The sequence below is a fragment of the Chiloscyllium plagiosum genome, unplaced genomic scaffold, assembly GCF_037043375.1.
Source record: "Chiloscyllium plagiosum isolate Xiang-an unplaced genomic scaffold, Cpla_swu_hap1 HiC_scaffold_38, whole genome shotgun sequence".
NCBI classification, from domain to species: Eukaryota; Metazoa; Chordata; class Chondrichthyes; order Orectolobiformes; family Hemiscylliidae; genus Chiloscyllium; species Chiloscyllium plagiosum.
Window position 1 is genome coordinate 24,061,426 of NW_028270176.1, and position 20,485 is coordinate 24,081,910.

A 20,485-nucleotide genomic window follows, 5' to 3' on the forward strand; every position below is an offset into this window, starting at 1 on the left:
ACCATAAAATGATAGTAGAAAAAATTCCCTGATTACTTCCCACTCTCTCTTCTAAAGTTAATGACTCAAACCTTTCTTGGTGACAAGTCTCTGCGGCTGATCTGTTCACATGTATCAACAGGAAAGTGGCCTCCAAACGCTGAACCATTGATCACTCTCCCGTCCTGCCTCCAGTCATTGGTTGCTGAAAGTCACATGGACAGCCTTGCTACCTTAAATGTGACCATTGCTCTGAAGTCTGGACAATATCTGATATTTCATCACCATCAAACCCAATTAAGAAAGAATACAAGTGAATTTAAGCTACTCCAATTCTGACTTCAAACCGCTTCCATTCACCATGTACTCCAACAGATCCTACTTTCACTCGGGGTCAACTTTGAAGTTCATGTTGTTGCTTCCAAATCCCATTATGTCCTCTGTCATCCATCACAGTGCCAACTTCTGTATCTCTACAGCAATGTGGCTCTTCGGCTATTCCATTCCTCTGCCTACCAACTGATGTATTAAAGCCATCCAACATTATGAAAGATAAAGACATACATCTCACCTTATGAGTCGGTAGAAGTAGGTAATCTGAAATCTAAAGGCTGCACCAACATTAAATAAGCCCAAGGCTTATGACTTTAATTCCACATTGTAACCTACCAATGATACCTCGTCCACCTCTTCACCTTGCATCAGATTGCATGTGCCTCGTGAACATTATATGACTGTCTCCATCACTCTCTGGTTAGAAAGTTACAAAGGTGCACTTTGTGCTCATGATTTTCAGCAAGAACTGAATCTACAACATTGCTGACTCCTCATTCGTTAAAAGCTTATTTCACACAACTCACTTTTACAATATCACTTTTGGGAGTATGTTGATGGTTGACTTTTGATCATCCATCATTATATTTCTGCATCTGGTTCAGTGTCATGGTTTCGGGGTGAATCTTACTATGAAATGCTTCTGGACTTTCGTAAATCCTAATTCTTTCTAAGCATGTTTCTTTTGTGACTGACGTAGTATATTCTTTAACAATTGTTTTGCTTGTATTTCTAGATCATTTTGTGTTCTGACTCCATTTAGTTGCTTTTTCTCTGAGTGAAGGTAATCTTATACTGATAGTGGGAATGCAGGTAGGAAAGCACACTCTCACTTTCAGTTACCACAGCAAACTGTAATCGTTTTATCTTGTTCTGATCTGGTCAATTGGATGCTTTTGCTATGTCTGATTGAGGACAAAGAGCTCAACTAACCAGCTTTCGTTAACAAAGTCTTTTTTTCAACAAAACAACAGTTATTCAATGAAGAGAGACATGCCAAGTGTAATCATTGGAGCAAGGTCAGCCTGGTCTATGGAGTGGTGACTTTCTGTGTATGTGTATGCGTGCATAGCATGTACAGTCCCTATCAGAGGGGAATCATGCTGTGACTGTCTGCGAGTTGGTGATGATTCCGTCCATCAGTAAGGATTCAGTCAAATTTATTGACCAGTAGAAATTGTAGCCCTAATTAAGCAATAACACTTCTTAAAAGAACATTGAAAAGGCATCTGAATACGTGCATGAATAGGAAGGGTTTAGAGGGATATGGGCCGAATGTTGGCAAACAGGACTAGATAAATTTAGGATCTCTGGTCGGCACGGGTGAGTTGGACCAAAGGGATCTGTTTCATTTGCTGTATAACTGTGTGACTCTGTGATTCTAAATGGGTCATAAGGTAATAGATGTATTGGTGTCAATATTCTAAAATTCAGAACCAAATCTGGAAAGGCTCAATGAGATTGCATAGTAGCTGATATAGTCCCTCTACTGAAGAAGGAAAGGGTACTGAAAGCAGGAAATGTAGGTCAGTTAGTCTGTTGACTGTTATGGAGAAAGTGTTAGAATCAATCTTGAAGGAGAATCTCATTGGAAAAATTGGGAAGAGTCATTTTTAGTCAATTACCTGGAGTTAATTGAATGAGTAATGTGTGCTATTAATAAAGGTGAGCCCATTGATGTATTGTATTTGAATTCCAGGAGTCATTTGACAGGGTGCCACATGAAAGATTATTGCAGAACATTGGAATTATGGAATTCGGAGCACAGAAAGATTCTCCATGATCTTAGATTATTTCCTCATCAACCTAATCTCTACAAGGTTCCCCTTCTTCCTCCCACATTCCAGAGAACAAAATACTAGCTTATCCAGACTCTCATTTTAACTCAAACTTTTCATTACTGGCAACATCTGTGGAAATCTTGTCTGAACTCTGATCTTTTTTTAATTTCGTTGTGGGGCTGTGGGCATCGCTGACTGGGCCAGCAGTTATTGCCCGCCCCTAGTTGCCCTTTCAGAACATGGTGGTTAATTGCATTCTTCAACCACTGCAGCTCGCCTGCTGGAGGTAGACCAGCAATGCCCTTAGGGAGGCAATTCGAGGGTTTTGACCCCATGACAGTGAAGCAACGGCAGTATATTTGCAAGTCTGAATGGTGAGTGGCTTGGAGGGGAGTGTTGTATTCCTCTATATCTGCTGTCCTAGTGAAGTGGTCATACGTTTGGAAGGTCCTGTCCAAGGACCTTTGGAGAATTTCTACAATGCAGCTTGTAGGTGTAACGCATTGCTGCTACTGAATATCAGTGGGGGAGGGATTAGATGCTTGTGAATGTGGAGCCAATCAAGTGGGGGCTGCTTTGCCTTTTGAGTGCTGTTGGAGCTGCACCCAACCAGGCAAATGGGGAGTATTCCATCACACTCCTGATTTGTGCCTTGTAGATGGTGGACAGGCTTTGTGGAGTCAGGAGGTACATTACTCGCTGCAGCATTCCTAAGTTCTGACCTGCTCATGTAGACACTGCATTTATATGGCAAATCCAATTGAGTTGTTGGTCAACGATAACCCTTAGGATGTTGATAGTGGGCTATTCAGTGAAGGTAACACCATTGAATGTAAAGGGGCAGTGGTTAGACTGTCCCTTATTGGAGATGGTCATAGCCTGGCATTTGTGTAGCATGAATGTTACTTACCACTTCTCAGCCCAAGCCTGAATATTGTCCAGATCTTGTTCCATTTGAACATGGACTGCTTCTGCATGTGTGGAGTCATGAATAGTGAATACAACATTGGGTAATCATCAGCGAACATTGTCACTACTGACCTTATGATAGAGGGAAGGTCGTTGTTGAACCAGCTGAAGATGTTTGGACCTAGGACACTAACCTGTGGAACTCCTGCAGAGATGTTCTGGAGCTGAGATGAATGACCTCCAACATTTACAGCCAACTTCCTATGTATCAGCTATGACTCTAACCACTGGAGTGTTTGCCCCCTTATACCCATTGATTCCAGTTTTGTTAGTGCTCCTTGATGCACACTTGGTCGAACGCAGACACAGGCAGAATGTACAAACTCCATGAAGACAGTTGTCCGAGGATGGGATCGATCCCTTACTTTTACGTGAAGAAGAATGTACATTTTAACTTTTTTCTTCATTATTCTGATCTGTAGTAAGATTTTTTACCTCAATACTTCGTACCTGAGATATTATGGTGTGTGGCTGTATGGTATACACATCACTGCACTTTTGCACTTTTCTTGAATAGCTGTGACAATAAAACCTAAATCTAAATCTAAAGTGTGACTTGCTGATGGCATACAGGCCTCAGTGGATTTCAGCAGTGATGAGAGTGGGATTAATGATGTAACCGTGCAAAAGCACCACCTTGCACCTCAGTAAGTATACTGTTTTGGATACTGCTGGGGGGGGGGAAATGACTTACCAGGGGAAAGCCACAGTGGCCAGGTCGTTGGCACTGAGTCTGGCTCTGTGGCTCAGAAGGGAAGTGGGGAAAATAGGAGAGCTATTGTGATAATGGATTATATCGTGCGAGGAACAGACAGGAGATTCTGTGATCATGAGCGAGAATCCCAGATGGTATGTTACCTCCCCAGTGCCGGGGTCAGGGATGTCCTGGACCATGGTTACCAAATTCTTATGAGGGAATGAGAGCAGCCAGAAGTTGCTGTATACACCGGTACCAATAACATGGCTAGGAAAAGGGATTATGACCTGAAAATTGATTATAGGGAGTTAGGTGTGAAGCTAAAAGGCTGGACGAACAATAAAGTAATAGAACATAGAACATAGAAGAATACAGCGCAGTACAGGCCCTTTGGCCCTCGATGTTGCGCCGATCCAAGCCCACCTAACCTACACTAGCCCACTATCCTCCATATGCCTATCCAATGCACGTTTAAATGCCCATAATGAAGGAGAGTCCACCACTGCTACTGGCAGGGCATTCCATGAACTCACGACTCGCTGAGTAAAGAATCTACCCCTAACATCTGTCCTATACCTACCCCCCCTTAATTTAAAGCTATGCCCCCTTGTAATAGCTGACTCCATACGTGGAAAAAGATTCTCACTGTCGACCCTATCTAAACCCCTAATCATCTTGTACACCTCTATCAAGTCACCCCTAAACCTTCTTTTCTCCAATGAAAACAGCCCCAAGTGCCTCAGCCTTTCCTCATACGATCTTCCTACCATACCAGGCAACATCCTGGTAAACCTCCTCTGCACCCGTTCCAGTGCCTCCACATCCTTCCTATAGTATGGCGACCAAAACTGCACACAATATTCCAGATGCGGCCGCACCAGAGTCTTATACAACTGCAACATGACCTCAGTACTCCGGAACTCAATTCCTCTACCAATAAAAGCCAGTACGCCATATGCCTTCTTCACCGCACTATTTACCTGGGTGGCAACTTTCAAAGATTTGTGTACATGGACACCAAGATCTTTCTGCTCATCCACACTACCAAGTATCCGACCGTTAGCCCAGTACCCCATCTTTTTATTACTCTTACCAAAATGAATCACCTCACACTTAGCTACATTGAACTCCATTTGCCACCTTTCTGCCCAGTTCTGCAGCTTATCAATATCCCGCTGTAACCTGCCACATCCTTCCTCACTGTCTACCACTCCTCCAACTTTTGTATCATCCGCAAACTTGCTCACCCAACCTTCTAACCCCTCCTCCAGGTCATTTATAAAAATGACAAACAGCAATGGTCACAAAACCGATCCTTGCGGAACACCGCTAGTGACAGCACTCCAAGATGAACCTTTGCCATCAACTACTACCCTCTGTCTTCTTCCAGCTAGCCAACTCCTAATCCAAACCTCCAACTCACCCTCAATGCCATACCTCCGTATTTTTTGCAGTAGTCTACCATGGGGAACCTTATCAAACGCCTTACTAAAATCCATATACACCACATCTACTGCTTTCCCCTCATCCACCTCCTTAGTCACCTTCTCAAAGAATTCAATAAGGTTTGTGAGGCACGACCTGCCCTTCACAAAACCATGCTGACTATCCTTGATCACATTATTCCTATCCAGATGTTCATAAATCCTATCCCTTACAATTCTCTCTAAGATTTTGCCCACAACAGAAGTGAGACTCACCGGCCTATAGTTACTAGGGTTATCCCTACTCCACTTCTTGAACAAGGGAACCACATTTGCTATCCTCCAGTCTTCTGGCACTACTCCTGTAGACAAAGAGGACATAAAAATCAAGGCCAATGGCTCTGCAATCTCCTCCCTTGCTTCCCAGAGAATCCTAGGATAAATGCCATCAGGCCCACGGGACTTATCTATTTTCACCCTTTCCAGGATTTCCAACACCTCTTCTCTACATACCTCAAAGCCATCCATTCTACTTAATTGTGACTCGGTACTCACATCGACAACAATGTCCTGTTCCTGAGTGAATACTGACGAAAAGTATTCATTCAGTGTCTCCCCAATCTCTTCAGCCTCCACACGCAACTTCCCACTACTATCCTTGACTGGACCTATTCCTACCCTAGTCATTCTTTTATTCCTGACATACCTATAGAAAGCCTTAGGGTTTTCCCTAATCCTACCAACTAAGGACCTTTCATGTCCCCTCCTTGCTGCTCTTAGCTCTCTCTTCAGGTCCTTCCTGGCTACCTTATAACTCTCAATCGCCCCAATTGAACCTTCACGCCTCATCTTTACATAGGCCGCCCTCTTCCATTTAACAAGGGATTCCAATTCCTTATTAAACCACGGCTCCCTCACACGACCCTTTCCTCCCTGCCTGACGGGTACATACTTATCAAGGACACTCAATAGTTGCTCCTTGAACAAGCTCCACATATCAATTACACCCTTGCCTTGAAGCTTACTTTTCCAAGCCACACATCCTAAGTCATGCCTCACCGCATCATAATTTCCCTGCCCCCAGCTATAACTCTTGCCCTGTAGTGCACTCTTATCCCTCTCCATCACTAGAGTAAAAGTCACCGAATTGTGGTCACTGTCCCCAAAGTGCTCACCTACCTCTAATTCTAACACCTGGCCTGGTTCATTACCCAGAACCAAATCCAGTATGGCCTCACCTCTTGTTGGCCTATCTACATATTGTGTCAGGAAACCCTCCTGCACACATTGGACAAACACTGACCCATCTAACGAACTTGAGCTATAGCTTTCCCAATCAATATCAGGAAAGTTAAAGTCCCCCATAACAACCACCCTATTACTTTCACTCTTCTCTTGAATCATCCTCGCAATCCTTTCTTCTACGTTTCTAGGACTATTAGGGGGCCTGTAAAAAACTCCTAACAGGGTGACCTCACCTTTCCTATTCCTAACCTCAGCCCAAACTGCCTCTGATGGCGAGTCTTCATCCATCGTCCTTTCCACAGCTGTAATACTATCTTTGACAAGCAATGCCACACCTCCCCCTCTTTTGCCCCCACCTCTGACCCTACTAAAACATTTAAACCCTGGAACTTGCAACAGCCAATCCTGTCCCTGTTCTACCCATGTCTCCGTAATAGCCACAACATCGAAGTCCCAGGTACCAACCCACGCTGCAAGTTTACCTACCTTATTTCGTATACTTCTTGCATTGAAGTATACACACTTCAAGCCACTTTCCTGTTTACAGGCACCCTCCTTTGAAAATGATGTCATGTTCCTAACCTCCCTACACTCCAGGTCCTGCACCCTAAAGCTACAGTCTGGGTTCCCATGCCCCTGCAGAGTTAGTTTAAACCCCCCCCAAGAGCACTAGCAAACCTCCCACCAAGGATACTGGTGCCCCTCAGGTTCAGGTGTAGACCATCCTGTTTATAGAGGTCCCACCTTCCCCAGAAAGAACCCCAGTTATCCAGATACCGGAATCCCTCCCTCCTGCACCATCCCTGTAGCCACGCATTTAACTGTTCTCTCTCCCTATTCCTCGAATCTCTATCACGTGGCACGGGTAACAAACCAGAGACAACAACTCTGTTCGTTCTAACTCTGAGCTTCCAACCTAGCTCCCTGAAAGCCTGTCTAACATCCTCAGCGCTCCTCCTACCTATGTCATTGGTGCCAATGTGGACCACGACTTCCGGCTGCTCCCCCTCCCCCTTAAGGACCCGGAAAACACGATCAGAGACGTCACGTACCCTTGCACCTGGGAGGCAACATACCAAACGTGAGTCTCTCTCGCCCCCACAGAACCGCCTATCTGTGCCCCGAACTATCGAGTCCCCAATTACTATTGCTCTGCTCTTCTCCACCCTTCCCTTCTGAGTAACGGGGACAGGCTCCGTGCCAGAGACCTGAGCCCCATTACTTGCCCCTGGTAAGTCGTCCCCCCCACAAGTATCCAAAACGGTATACTTGTTCTTGAGGGGAACGGCCGCAGGGGGTCCCTGCATTGGCTGCTTCCTCCCAGTCCCCCTCACTGTCACCCATCTATCTGCCATCTTTGGAGTTACTACTTCCCTAAGGCTCCGATCTATGACCCCCTCTGCCTCCCGAATGATCCTAAGTTCATCCAACTCCAGCTCCAGTTCCCTAACACGGTCTTGGAGGAGCTGGAGATGGGTGCACTTCCTGCAAGTGTAATCAGCAGGGACGTCCATGGCATCCCTCACCTCAAACATGTTGCAAGAGGAACATTGCACTGCCTTCACTGCCATCCCTAATCTCAGGATTGCTACCAGTGCCAAGTGCTAGTGAGGCTAGGAATAAAGAGTGAGTGCACATGAACATGTGGCTGCAGAGCTGGTGTAGGAGGAAAGGCTTCAGATATGTGAATCATCGGAGTACCTTCTGGGGAAGGTGGGACCAGTACAAGAAGGACGGGTTGCACCTGAACTGGGCACCTTTATCCTCAGGAGATATTTTGCCACAGCTCTTAAAGAGGGTTGAAATGAGATTGGCAGGGGTGGGAAACTGAACTGTGGATCAGATGGTGGTGTAGGTAGTGAACAGCCAGAGCATGCAGAGAGTCTGCGATGAGGGACAGGCACTTGATAGGACAAAGGTGCAGTCAGTGTGATGGGTTGAAGTGTGTCCATTCTAATGCAAGAATTATCAGGAATAAGGGTGAGGAACTTAGAGCACTGATCAGCACTTGGAACTAGAATGGGGGACAAGGGCTACCCCAGATCATCATTTATCTGGTAATGTGCCAAGAACTGGGAAGACCAGTCTAGAGCTTCAAGAGAACTTGAAAAAAATGCATAAACATTTGTCCAAAGTGGATGTATATTTTAGGAAGGAGACAATCCATATAAACAACACCCACTGACTTACCTCAATCCATCACCTTTGAGACCTCTTTAAAAATTAGCTTTGCCAGACATAACCGACCCTTCATGAATCCATGCAGACTCTCTCTGATTAGCTGACATTTTTTTTGAGGCAATTGTTGCTCTACACTTGATTACAGATTCTAACAACGTCCCCATCACAGATGTCAGGCTGACTCATCTGTAATTCCCTGGTTTTCCTCTGTCTCCCTTCTCAAAGAGTGGAGTGACATGAGCAAATTTCCAAATCCAGAGGAACAACTCCTGAATCCAGGGAATTCCAAAAGATTACCGGTTGGGCACTGGCAAAAATATTCACCTACTTTCCTTAATGCCCATAGATGGAAGCCTGGGAATTTGCCATTCTTCAATGCCATTTCCCCATTATTGATGCTTTGCTGATTTTATTGAGACCTTGCCCTGATTCTTTGCTGATATCTGTGCAACCTCTAGCAAACTACCCTCCTTCTCTGCTCTCAATACAGAAACAAACTAATCATTCAGCATATCTGCTATTTCAACACTGTCATTGACAATATCCCCATTCCCAGCCTTCCCAGACAGGGGGGGGGGGGGCAACAGTACTCTAAGCAGCTGCATTCCCTTTTTCTCACCAGAAAATCATTTCTTCTTGTCTTTTACATCCCGTGAATGTTTCTTTTCATCACCCTTTTCAGCTGATCTGATAAGCTTCTTTGTGGCCCCCATATCGATCCTTATCTTTGTCCCTTTCTGTGGCATCTGCTCTTTGTGTTTCTATAAAAACTTTCTTTTCATTTTATGCTGCTCCTGACTTCTTTGGATCTGGAAGGGTTCATGCACTGCAGAAATGGTAGGACGTTTGCTAACAGATGAACGATGAATGGAGATGTTCTTTCTAATCATTCGTTGCAATTCTCCCACTGTTGCCTCTTTTTTTAGTACTTGCTACGCACATTTTATCTTTGAAAAATGTCACAATTCTGCATTTTGTTTTAATCATTTTTTTACCAGGATGTTGCCTCGGATGGAACTTCTTAGTTATTAAGAGAGATTGGGCATAGTGCATTTGTTTTCTTTAGAGTAGAGGAGATTGAGAGAGGATAAGCGGAATGTAAAATTGTCAGTGTCACAGATAGAGTAGACAGGAAGGAACGTTTTCCCGTCTTGGTGGGATCTATAACCACGGACATAGATTAAAGGTAAGGGACAAACCTTATAGAGGGGATGTGAGGAAAAGACTTTTCACATTGAGGGGAGATAGAATTTATAAGGATGCTACCAAGACAGGAAGGTTTGAGTTATAAGGAGAGGCTGGGTAGAGTCAGAGTCAGAGTCATACAGCATGGAAACATGGAACCTTTTTGTTTTCCCTGAAGCATAGGAGGCTAAGGAGTGACCCTATAGAGGTTCATAAAATCATGAGGGGCATGCAAAAATTGAACAAGCATGGTCTTCTCCCCAGGGTACAGAGTGATCAAAACGAGAGCGTGTAGGTTTAAGGTGAGATAGGAAAGATTTAAAAGGGACCTGAGGGTTAAATTTTAAACGCACAGGGTGGTACACATATGGAATGAGCTGCCAGAGGAAGAGGTGGGGGCTGCTACAATTGCAACATGTAAAAGGCACTTGGATATGTATAGGCAGGGTTTAGGGGGATGTGGGCCAAGTGCTGGCAAATGGGACTAGATGGGTTTAGGATATCTGGTCAGCATGGATGAGTTGGACCGAAGGGTCTGTCTCTGTGCTGTAGAGTTCCATGACTCCATGAAAAGGAAATTGTTGATGTGACACTCCAATTCAAAATGGGAGAGAGGGATAAAAAGGTAACTATAGATCAGTTAGCTTAACATCTTTAATGGGGAAAATGCTAGAGTCTATTCTAAAAGATGAAATCAGAATATTTTGAAACATGTTATATCATCAAACAGAGTGAGCATTGATTCATGACAGGGAACTGAAAATGAGGAAGCAACAAGCAGGGTAGATGAAGAGGATCAAGTAGTTGTAAAGTATTAGGATTTCAACAAGGTGTCACACATCAGATTACTTTGTAGGATACGAACGAATGGTGTAGGGCACAGAACAGTACTGTGGAGAGAGGATTTGCTTACTAATAGGAAACAGTGAGTTGGTACAGAGGGAAAACTACAGGATGATGACTGACTCATTCAGGCCACAAATATTGACAACATATTTTAGTGATGTGAATGATGAAAAAGAATGTTTTTTTCACTATTTTATGGATGATGTACACGTAGGTGGGGAGGCAAGGGATAAGGATGGCCCAAGCTGACGACAAAGTAATACAGGCAGGTTAAGGAAGTTGTAAAACAAAATACTTGATAGAAAAAATGTAAAGTGGGAAAATATGAGGTTGCCCATCTTGTCAGGAAGATTAGGAGAGTTGAAAATTATTTAAAATAGGGAAAGTTTGGAGAAATCTTCAATAGAGAGAAACTTGCCGGTCCTTGTGCATGAATCACAAAAAGTGTCATAGAGAGATAGAGTCATAGAGATATACAGCACGGAAACAGACCCTCCGGTCCAACTTGCCCATGCTGTGCAGATGTCCTACATTAATCCACTCCCATTTGCCAGCACTTGGCCTATATTCCTCTGTACCCTTTCTATTCATATATCCATCCAGATGCCTTATAAATGCTATAATTGTACCAGGCTCCACCACTTCCTCTGGCAGCTGAATCCCTACAGGCACCAACATCTGTGTGAAAATGTTGACCCATAGCTACCTTTTAAATCTTTCCCTTCTCATCTTAAACCTATGTCTGTTAGTTCTGGACTCCCCTACACTGGGAAAAGACCTTGTCTATTTACCCTACCATGTCCCTCTTGATTTTATAAACCTCTATAAGGTCACCCCGTATCAGTGGGTAACAGCCATGTTGGTGTTCATTCTAAAGAAAATGGAACATAAAAACAGTGAGTAGTTGCTAAGTCTGTGAACATCTCTGGTCCTCTCATCTAAGGCAAGATATTGGAGGTATACCAGAACAGATTCTCTCATTTGATTCCAGGTTATGGAGGAATTTTCATTCGTAGAACGGTTGTGTCAAATGGACTTAAAAGCATTGATTTTTTGGAGAATGAGAAGAGTCTGGATGTCTTAATGTCATGTAGTTGAATTTATTAATAATAATGACAAATAACTGCAGGCAAATTAAACCTGAAATCCATACATTTAAAGAGATCTGATTTTGATAGGATGATGAAACGAAATTCACAACGCAAGTAGCAAGCGTTCAGGTGCACCTTGGAAAGCATCCGATGCAGATGGATCACCGTTTGGTAGTGCAACTCTGCTCAAGACCGGAAGAAATTATAAAGTTATGAATACAGTCCAATTCACCTCAAAAACCAGCCTTCCTTCCACTGACTCCATCTATATTTCCCACTGCCTCAGGAAACCAGCCAAGATCATTAAAGACCCCTCCCACCCCGGTGAAACTCTCTTCCAAAGGGCAGAAGGTACAACAGTTTGAAAACATTACCAATAGTCTCAAGAACAGCTTCTTCCCCGCTGTTATCAGGCTTATGAATGAGTCGCTTTTCCTTCCATTACAGGCATTTACACCACATGCTCAATCTGCAAGGCTAACAGCATTGTGGATGACCCCACACATTCTTCATTCAAATTCATCTCCCTCCTGCCATCTGGTAGAAGATACCAGAGCATTTGTTCTCTCATGCAAGAGACCGTGAACAGTTTCTTCCCCAAGCTATCAGGTTCCTTAACAGTGCATGATCACACTTTATTCTGTTTGCAATTTTTGGACGACGTTTTTGAATTGCTGCAAAAACAATGTTTTATTAATGATCAGTCACTGTTACATTGTAATGTATCCACCACTGTGCCTATTGTCTTGCCTTCTCAGGAATTATTGCGCTGTCTTGCACATTTTTGCACTTTTCTATTCACTTTGTGCTGCCCTGTGTATGACTTTACTCTTGTGTAGTCTGAACGTTCATATAGCACATTGATTTTGGAGGAACGCTGTCTCATTTTTATTGGACCAGCTGTATATGGTAGAAACGAAAAATAAATTTCCTCTACTCTACCTCTTGTATATTAAAGTTGATTGTTCTCTGCACCTTCTCTGAAGCTGGAACACTATATACTGCATTCTGTTCTAATATCCTAATACACTTGTGCAAGGTGTGATCTGTCCGGAAAACACGCAAAGCATTACTTTTCACTCTATCGCGGTGCAGGAGACAATAATATGTCTAACGGAAGCAAGTTCAATATAGCAGAATAATGAGTGGTTTGTATGGCTGGAAGCTTTGTGATACTGGTCAGTTCCAATACAATGTAACAGTTTTCATAATATCCAACACCATAGCTCATTGGAAGGTGATGGAAGGTAATACAATGTGACAAAAACAATGTTAAGTGACATATTTAAATTGAAATGTCTTACATGGAAACATGAATTATAAGCATGTGATAGGACAGGTGAAGAAGATAATTGATGTACAAAGACAGTCATATGCCTTAGCAATTAATTTGAAAGTGAATCCAAAAAAACTTTCATGATGTGAAAATAGTGGGGTGTAATGGATAGGTCCACTTAGGGTCAAAGTGCAAGATTTCTGCTCAGAACGGCAGGAATAGTATAGACTTGGGAGGATTACTTTGTACCCATGTTTACTAATGAATGAGATGTTGATAAATATCAATAGGAGTGGAGACAGTAACTTTAATGTGATGTGAAATTAGTTTGAATGGCAGTAACAGAAAGTTTGTCTCGGCTTTGAGTGGAATTAAGGCCGGCTCTGTTCCGCTTGGAATGACGGCTTTGAAAGGAAGCAAAGGGTAAATTATGAAATAAGTTGTTATTTTCATTCAGATTCCAGAAAAGGAAGAATCCACCAAAGGGCTTGGGAGCAGCAAAGTTGACGAGTTTAGCTCAGAACAAACAGATAGATTTCAAATGGTAGTTTTCAAATTTCCAGAATTCCAGTGTAGCTATTTGTAAATGACTGATGGACAAACAGCACACATTGAATGAAAACATTAAAACAAAGGTCCTTGGGTTAATTGAGTTTGAGGTCATTGTAAATACAGGAAGACTATTTTCAATGACTTGTCCGTCCAGAACCATGATTTTCAGGATAGGAAATATATCACTGAGCACAAAGAAAGCAAAACTACAATTCACCCAGAGCATGGTGGTCCTGGGAAATTCTCTGCCAAGGAAGCGAATACTTTCAAGAAGGTAATAGATTTTTTTTTCAGGCTAAAGTGATTAAAGGATGTCAGGAGGAAGCTGGGAGCAAGGTCCTGAATTAGATGATCAGCCGTCATTAATATTGGGTGGTGAAATCGATTTGAAAAACTGAATGGACTCACCCTACTTGTATATACTATGCCTTGATGTTTGATTGAGATGCCTCCTTGGAAACAGCAACATGTTATTAGCTTGAGCTGCTGTATTACTTTGGTTGTCCTGACCTTTAGCTCAGGTCGCTGGGTCTGGCAAACACAAGTACTGGTTTCAGTCTCTGTAGGAGTTTGGAAGGCTGTATTGATTTATAAACCTGAAGATGGTGCGCGTATGGAACGAGCTGACAGATGAGGTGATAGAGACTGGTTCAATTATAACGTTGAAAAGACATCTGGATAGGCATAAGAATAGGAAGGATTTAGAGGGATATGGGCAAACTGCTGGCAAGTGGGGCTAGGTCAGGTCGAAGGGTTTGGTCGGTATGGACACTTTTAACCTCGGGTCTGTTTCTGAGCTGTATCACTCAATGGCTCTATGATTTCTGAAATCCATTGCCCACAGGGATTGATCTACCAATGAGTCACTCAGGTTGTAAGCCTTCTCTTTGGTATTTTCCTATGAAGTCAGAACTGAATAATTTGAATGCAACAGGGATTGAATATCTTGGTGCTAATATATTTTCCCAAACTGATCAGAAGTAGCAATGATGCAACTTTAACATTCCCGTGGGAACCAGGAAAAGTATAAAATGGTTTCTGAACACTGTCATACTATGTTCAACTCAAAGGTTTTGGCTTCATCACCTGGGAATAGAACCTTTATCGCAAAATGCTGCAGTTGTTCACCATTGTTGATAAAGTATATTACATCTCTATTGCTGCTATTGGTGTTCCTGGTAAGTTATTTTTTTTTAAATTATTCATTTATGGGATGTGGGCATCACTGGTGAGACCAGCATTCATGACCCAGAGGGGAGCTTAAGAGTCAGCCACATTGCTGTGGGTCTGGAGTCACATTCCAGCCATACCAGGATGGCAGTTTCCTTGCCTAAAGGACGTATGCAAACCAGAAAGATTCTTCCAACAATCAAGAATGGAATCACAGTTATCATAAAACTGTTAATTCCAGATTTTTGTTTTCATTCAATTCAAATTCCACCATCTGCCATGAAGGGATTCAAACCTGTGTCCTCAGCACATTACGGGGTCTCTAGATTAATAGTCCAGTGATAATGCCACGAGGCCATTCCCTTCCCTGAGCAGAACTTTGAAAGTTGCATCAATCCATGCAGTGGAACACCATGCCACCATGCTTGTATTTTGTTCAAAGTATTTGCCATTTGAGTTCACTGTAGGTCAGTTAGCACTACCATCATTGCACATGTATTATCAGGATTGTTGTAAGTTTTGATTGGGACTCAATAATAGGACAATCCCTGTGAGCAGTAGATTGCAGAGATCAGAGACTCACAGAGATATACAACATAGAAACACAGCCTTCGGATAAACCAGATATTAAGACGGTGACAGGGTAAGGCACTCCAGTCGGAACTCCTCTCTCTCTCCAGTTTCTGTTTCTTTTCCTTTTCGTTTCTTTTATTATTCTCCTCTTTGCAGTCTTTTTTTCTTCAACCCCTGCCTGAATCTTTTAACTACCCCTACCTGGGGAATGGAGACCAGTTGCAACTGGAGACAGAGCGGGAGCTGAGCACACTGGCCATGTCCCTCAGAGACAGCAGAGTGAGCAGGGTCAAAGATACAGGGACTGAATCCCAGAGTTTTCACAGCAGGGAAATTCCATGCCCCAGAATGGCATGTGGGGAAACCCACATTCCGGAGCAGCACGAGGTGAAGCATGACTGACCTTGTTACTGCTGAGTGCTGGTGAGGGAATGGCCTGGAGGCTGGAGGGAGGGGGGACACTTGTTAGACTTGGGCCCTGACACCATGTGCTGAGCTGCTGCTGTTGTAATTCTTTACTGGGCTGTAATTTAAATAACTACCTCATTCCTAACTCATTCTCAGATGCTGTTAGTAATGCTACTGATTTCCTCATTATCCTCTTTTGTATAACTTTTTCTTTACTCTGTAAGATTTGTACCTGTACCTAAGATGGTACCATTAAAAAGCAGCCATTGTAAATTCCTTGCACTGGACTCCTGTACTTCTGTACTGGAGGACAGCTGACAACAAAGGATATTCAGTGTGGATGGTTACATTGAGCTGATGACATGCAAGGAAGCCTTTCCTTGCTTAACAAATCAAATCCTTTTTTTTGATGATCAATTAAGGTTTTTCTTTCAAAGAATAGTTTTGAGGAAGAAGTGGTGGCATTTCCTAATCTCAGGGAGTTCAATGAATGGAAAGCAATGAGAACCGTTCACTAACACACCACCAGTTCTGAGTATGTTTTTCAGTTTTCAACATAATTCGTGATTCGAAATGCAATTTCCAGAGATTTAGTTATCTCTCCACCCTTCAGGCACTCTGCCTGTATTCCTGATGCAGAGCTTTTGCCTGAAATGTTGATTTTCCTGCTCCTTGGATGCTGTCTGAACTGCTGTGCTTTTCCAGCACCACTCTAATTTAGAAAGGCAAACCAAGAGCAGCTCTTCTGCATTCAATGGCAGGGTCCTGAGGACTGTTGCCAAACAAAGAGACCTTGGGGTTCAGGTTCATATTTCTTTGAAAGTGGAGTCACACGTAGACAGGGTAGTAAAGAAGGTGTTTATTACACTTGCCGTTTTTGGCCATGCATTCAGTATAGGAGTTGGGATGTCATGTTGTGGCTGTACAGAAAGTTGGTTGGGCCATTTCTGGAAAACAAATCATTCTGTTCCGGCCTCCCTGCTACAGGAAAGATGCTGCTAAACTTAAAAGTGTGCAGAAAAGATTTACAACGATATCACCATGGATGGAATTTCTAAGCTGTAGGAAAAATCTTAATAGGCTTGGGCTTTTTCTCCTGGAGCATCGAAGGCTGAGGGACAAGGATAGAGTGACTAGTCAAGGTATTCTCTCCAGGGTGAGAGGGTCCAAATCTAGATGGCATTGATTTAAGGTGAGAGAGGAATGAATTAAAAGGGGTCCTTGGGGCAACTTTTTCATGCGGAGGATGATGCATGTATGGAATGAGCTGTCAGAAGAGGTGGGAGAGGCTGGTGCAATTACAATATTTAAAAAGCATCTGGATGGGCACATCAGTAGGAAGAGTTGAGAGGGATATTGGCTAAATGCTGCCAAATGGGACTTGTTTAATTTAGGATATCTGTTCAGTGTGGACAAGTTGGACTGAAGGATCTGTTTCCCTGCTGTACATCTCTATGACTCTCAGTGACTGAAAGCAATTGTTGGGTTCTTGGAATATAGAATTGACAGCTGGTAGTTCACACAGAGAGAGCAACCCACGTACAAGACCAAGTTCAAATATATACTTTCTCACATGAAAGAATTCTTTGTTTTGTCTCACTTTGAAGGCATTCTTTGTTAAGTTGTTCAATCACTTGACAGCTCCATTTTATTATATTTATGTTTATCAATGGTTTCATTTATCTTACAGTACATTTCAGTTACACAATAGTTATCCTCTGTCCTTCACGTGGCCAACCCCAACTACAGGTCCACTTGTTCATAGGGTGTGGATATGATCTCTTGCCATGAGTGCTGCTATTCTCATATTCCTGTGGAACATTGCTAAGAATGTGTCTGTCCTGTAAGGCAGGATTATTTAACATAATGGTGTCAAATTCATGATTCTGTGCATCACATTTGTAATGTGGATGTCATTATATGCCAGCTTGCATTGTGATTATGTTGAACATTTAAAACATTTAAGGCCATTACTCGTTGGCTAGGAGAACAGATTGGTTAATTTTTGGGAGAACAGAAGGATAATTTGCTACCCTGCTCATGTTTTTTGTCCCTGTCATTAACAGTTGATGGAAGTTAATCCAATAGAACATGTTCAATCTGAGTTGTATGCAACAATTAAAATATGCAACTGACAAATTTACATCTACATAGAGATTTTGCAGTACTTCATGTTCAACACCACGCAGCCACACCCTTTGTACATTGGACAAAGGCTAACATGGGATGGAATCAAGATTAACATCTTTTTATATTTTGATATTCTTCCTGAGCACTCTAAAGCCATCTTGACTCAAATAGAAGGCTGTTCAAACTAAAATTTTTAAATTAACTTCCATTCTCCCTCTTACAGTTAATGCACTGGCAATTTTGATCCTCTCCCGAGGAAAATGCGGCCTCTCCAGATGCACTACTCATTACCTAGTGGCCATGGCGACAGCGGATCTGATGGTCATCATCACTGATGTTATATTATATCAATTGAATCACTACTTTTATCAGGGATCATTCCTGCACCTCACACCTGCATACATTGGGATTCAGTTCCTGCTTTTAGTGAGTTCAGACTGTTCTGTCTGGTTCACTGTCACTTTTTCCGCTGATCGCTTTGTGACCATTTGTTGCCGGAAACTGAAACTGAAATATTGCACCATCAAAACAGCAGCTGTTATTCTTTCAACAACCTTCACATTTTTCTGTATAAAAAATGCTCCCATTTTCATTATACGGGAACCTATGATGGTGGTTGACAATGTACACTGGTATTGTCAAATGAAGGCCAGCTATTACACTGAACATGGATGGATGATTTATGACTGGTTTGATAAAGTGTTAACGCCATTACTCCCATTCAGTTTGGTTTTGCTCTTCAATGCTTTGACAGTCAGATACGTTTTAGTGGCAAATCGGATCCGTAAAGGATTGAGGAGTCAGAACATCGAAGAGGAGCGCAGTGATCCTGAGATGGAGAGCAGAAGGAAGTCAATGATTTTACTGTTCACCATATCGAGTAGCTTCATATTGCTGTGGTCACCCTATGTAATAAATTTCTTATATTATCGAATTGCAGCAATTGATCCCAAATCTTACAATGACAGTTTGAGTATATTTGAAAGAATTGGATACATGCTGCTGAGTTTGAGTTGCTGCACAAATACATTTATTTATGGAGTAACTCAGTCGAAGTTCAGGGAACAGTTCATTAATGCTGTAAAATACCCACTGACTTCAATCAGCAGAGTCTTTACTTTTAGAATGCATCGATGAAAATCTCTAAGACAGTACCATATACGACTGTTTTCCTGAGTACAGCATTGAGTAGTGAACGTTCATCAAATTATTTGTATTAAAAAATGTCAATTTGTATAAAAATACGAACAGCAGTGTAGGCTTACCGTCGATTGGCTGCTATTTTATTTTGGATTGTCATAATATTGATAAAAGATTTTTAATCCTCATCTGAAGTAAACGTAATGAATAAGTCGCTCATAAGAGCTATACAGTTGCAGCATCCACACACATAAAGGAAACGCCACAAGAAATCAACAGGAAGAACTGAATTAGGGAGATTGCTTTCCATAAAATGGGTAGCACTGAATGTAAGCACTGGGCCCCTCGTTAGTGTTGGCAGTGAATTGCAAACGAGTCCATTCACATTTTGTCCGTCTCTTTTCAGTGTTGTTTGGCAAAAACATTTCCTGTCATTTCATTTACTGCAGACATGATCTGGCATGGTCCCAAATTATGTTAAAATGGAAAGCTCAGAATGGAAACAGAAATCAGGGTTCCTCGTTCATCTTTATTTCATTTCTCATTTCGAGTGGTAGCCTTTCAGTGAAAGATAAGTCTGAAACTCTGTACATTTGTTTTTAACAATGAAAAGTGACATAAGTAAAGGAAATGAAATTAGTGAGAAAATGTCTGTGCTTTTCACATATAAAACAGTTTGAAAGTTTTCAGAGCACATGACATAAATATCCTGTCATCCAACTTTACTGTACTCGAATGAGAGAGCTTCATTCTGTGCAACATCTACAGCTGTGACTGAGCTGCTACTTTCATTTCTTGGGGGTTTGTTAGTCTTTCCCCTGTTTATTCACACAACTGAATATTCTTGGCGTAAAATGACACTTTCTGATTTATAACCAAAGATTTATGGTTTGTACCTTTCATTTTTAACACTTGCAGTAGGATAACAGTTTCAAACTGTTCTAAATTAACTGTTTTTCTGAGGGAGAATCTGTTCCTATAACTACTCTGTTGCAGTCTCTGTGAAATACCCCAAATGCCTCATTAATTATGTTTTCATTTCACAAGAAAGCATGTATTTTTCAAAACCAAAAGCAGGTCAATGTTTGTCTTTGTGATTATAAAATACTCGTAATGCAAGTCATCTCACAATATCTCTCCAGTATCGCTCCATGCTTTCTGACCCATGATGGTTTGAATGGACGGCTCCAGAAAGACTAATACATTACTTATACATTACTTCATGCACACAAACTAAACTCACATCTCACCAGATCAAAAAGTGAATGCAAAAGTACTTTACATTCTAGCAATATAAATCGTGCTCCTAATATCCTATTCCTATGTTTTTTATATTATTGCCAGAAGTCAAATGACACCAGGTTATAGTTCAGCAGGTTTATCTGAAATCATAACCACTGCTGCTTCACCAGGTGAAGTGTCATGTGACTTCTGACAGTGTCCACCCCATCCCAACACCAGCACCTCCATCATTTATATTACTACACTTCTGTTTTATTTTCAAA

At 42.2% G+C, this 20,485-nt stretch overlaps 1 protein-coding gene across 1 annotated transcript; it reads left to right on the plus strand.

Annotated features, from left to right (window-relative positions):
• Positions 1–14,670: 14,670 nt before the first annotated feature.
• Positions 14,671–18,977, plus strand: LOC148139327 (putative G protein-coupled receptor 139). The gene is made up of 2 exons (XM_087980841.1): positions 14,671–14,737; positions 18,064–18,977. Exons 1-2 carry the CDS (start codon positions 14,671–14,673, stop codon positions 18,975–18,977), a joined length of 981 nt encoding a protein of 326 aa, XP_087836967.1.
• Positions 18,978–20,485: the final 1,508 nt, after the last annotated feature.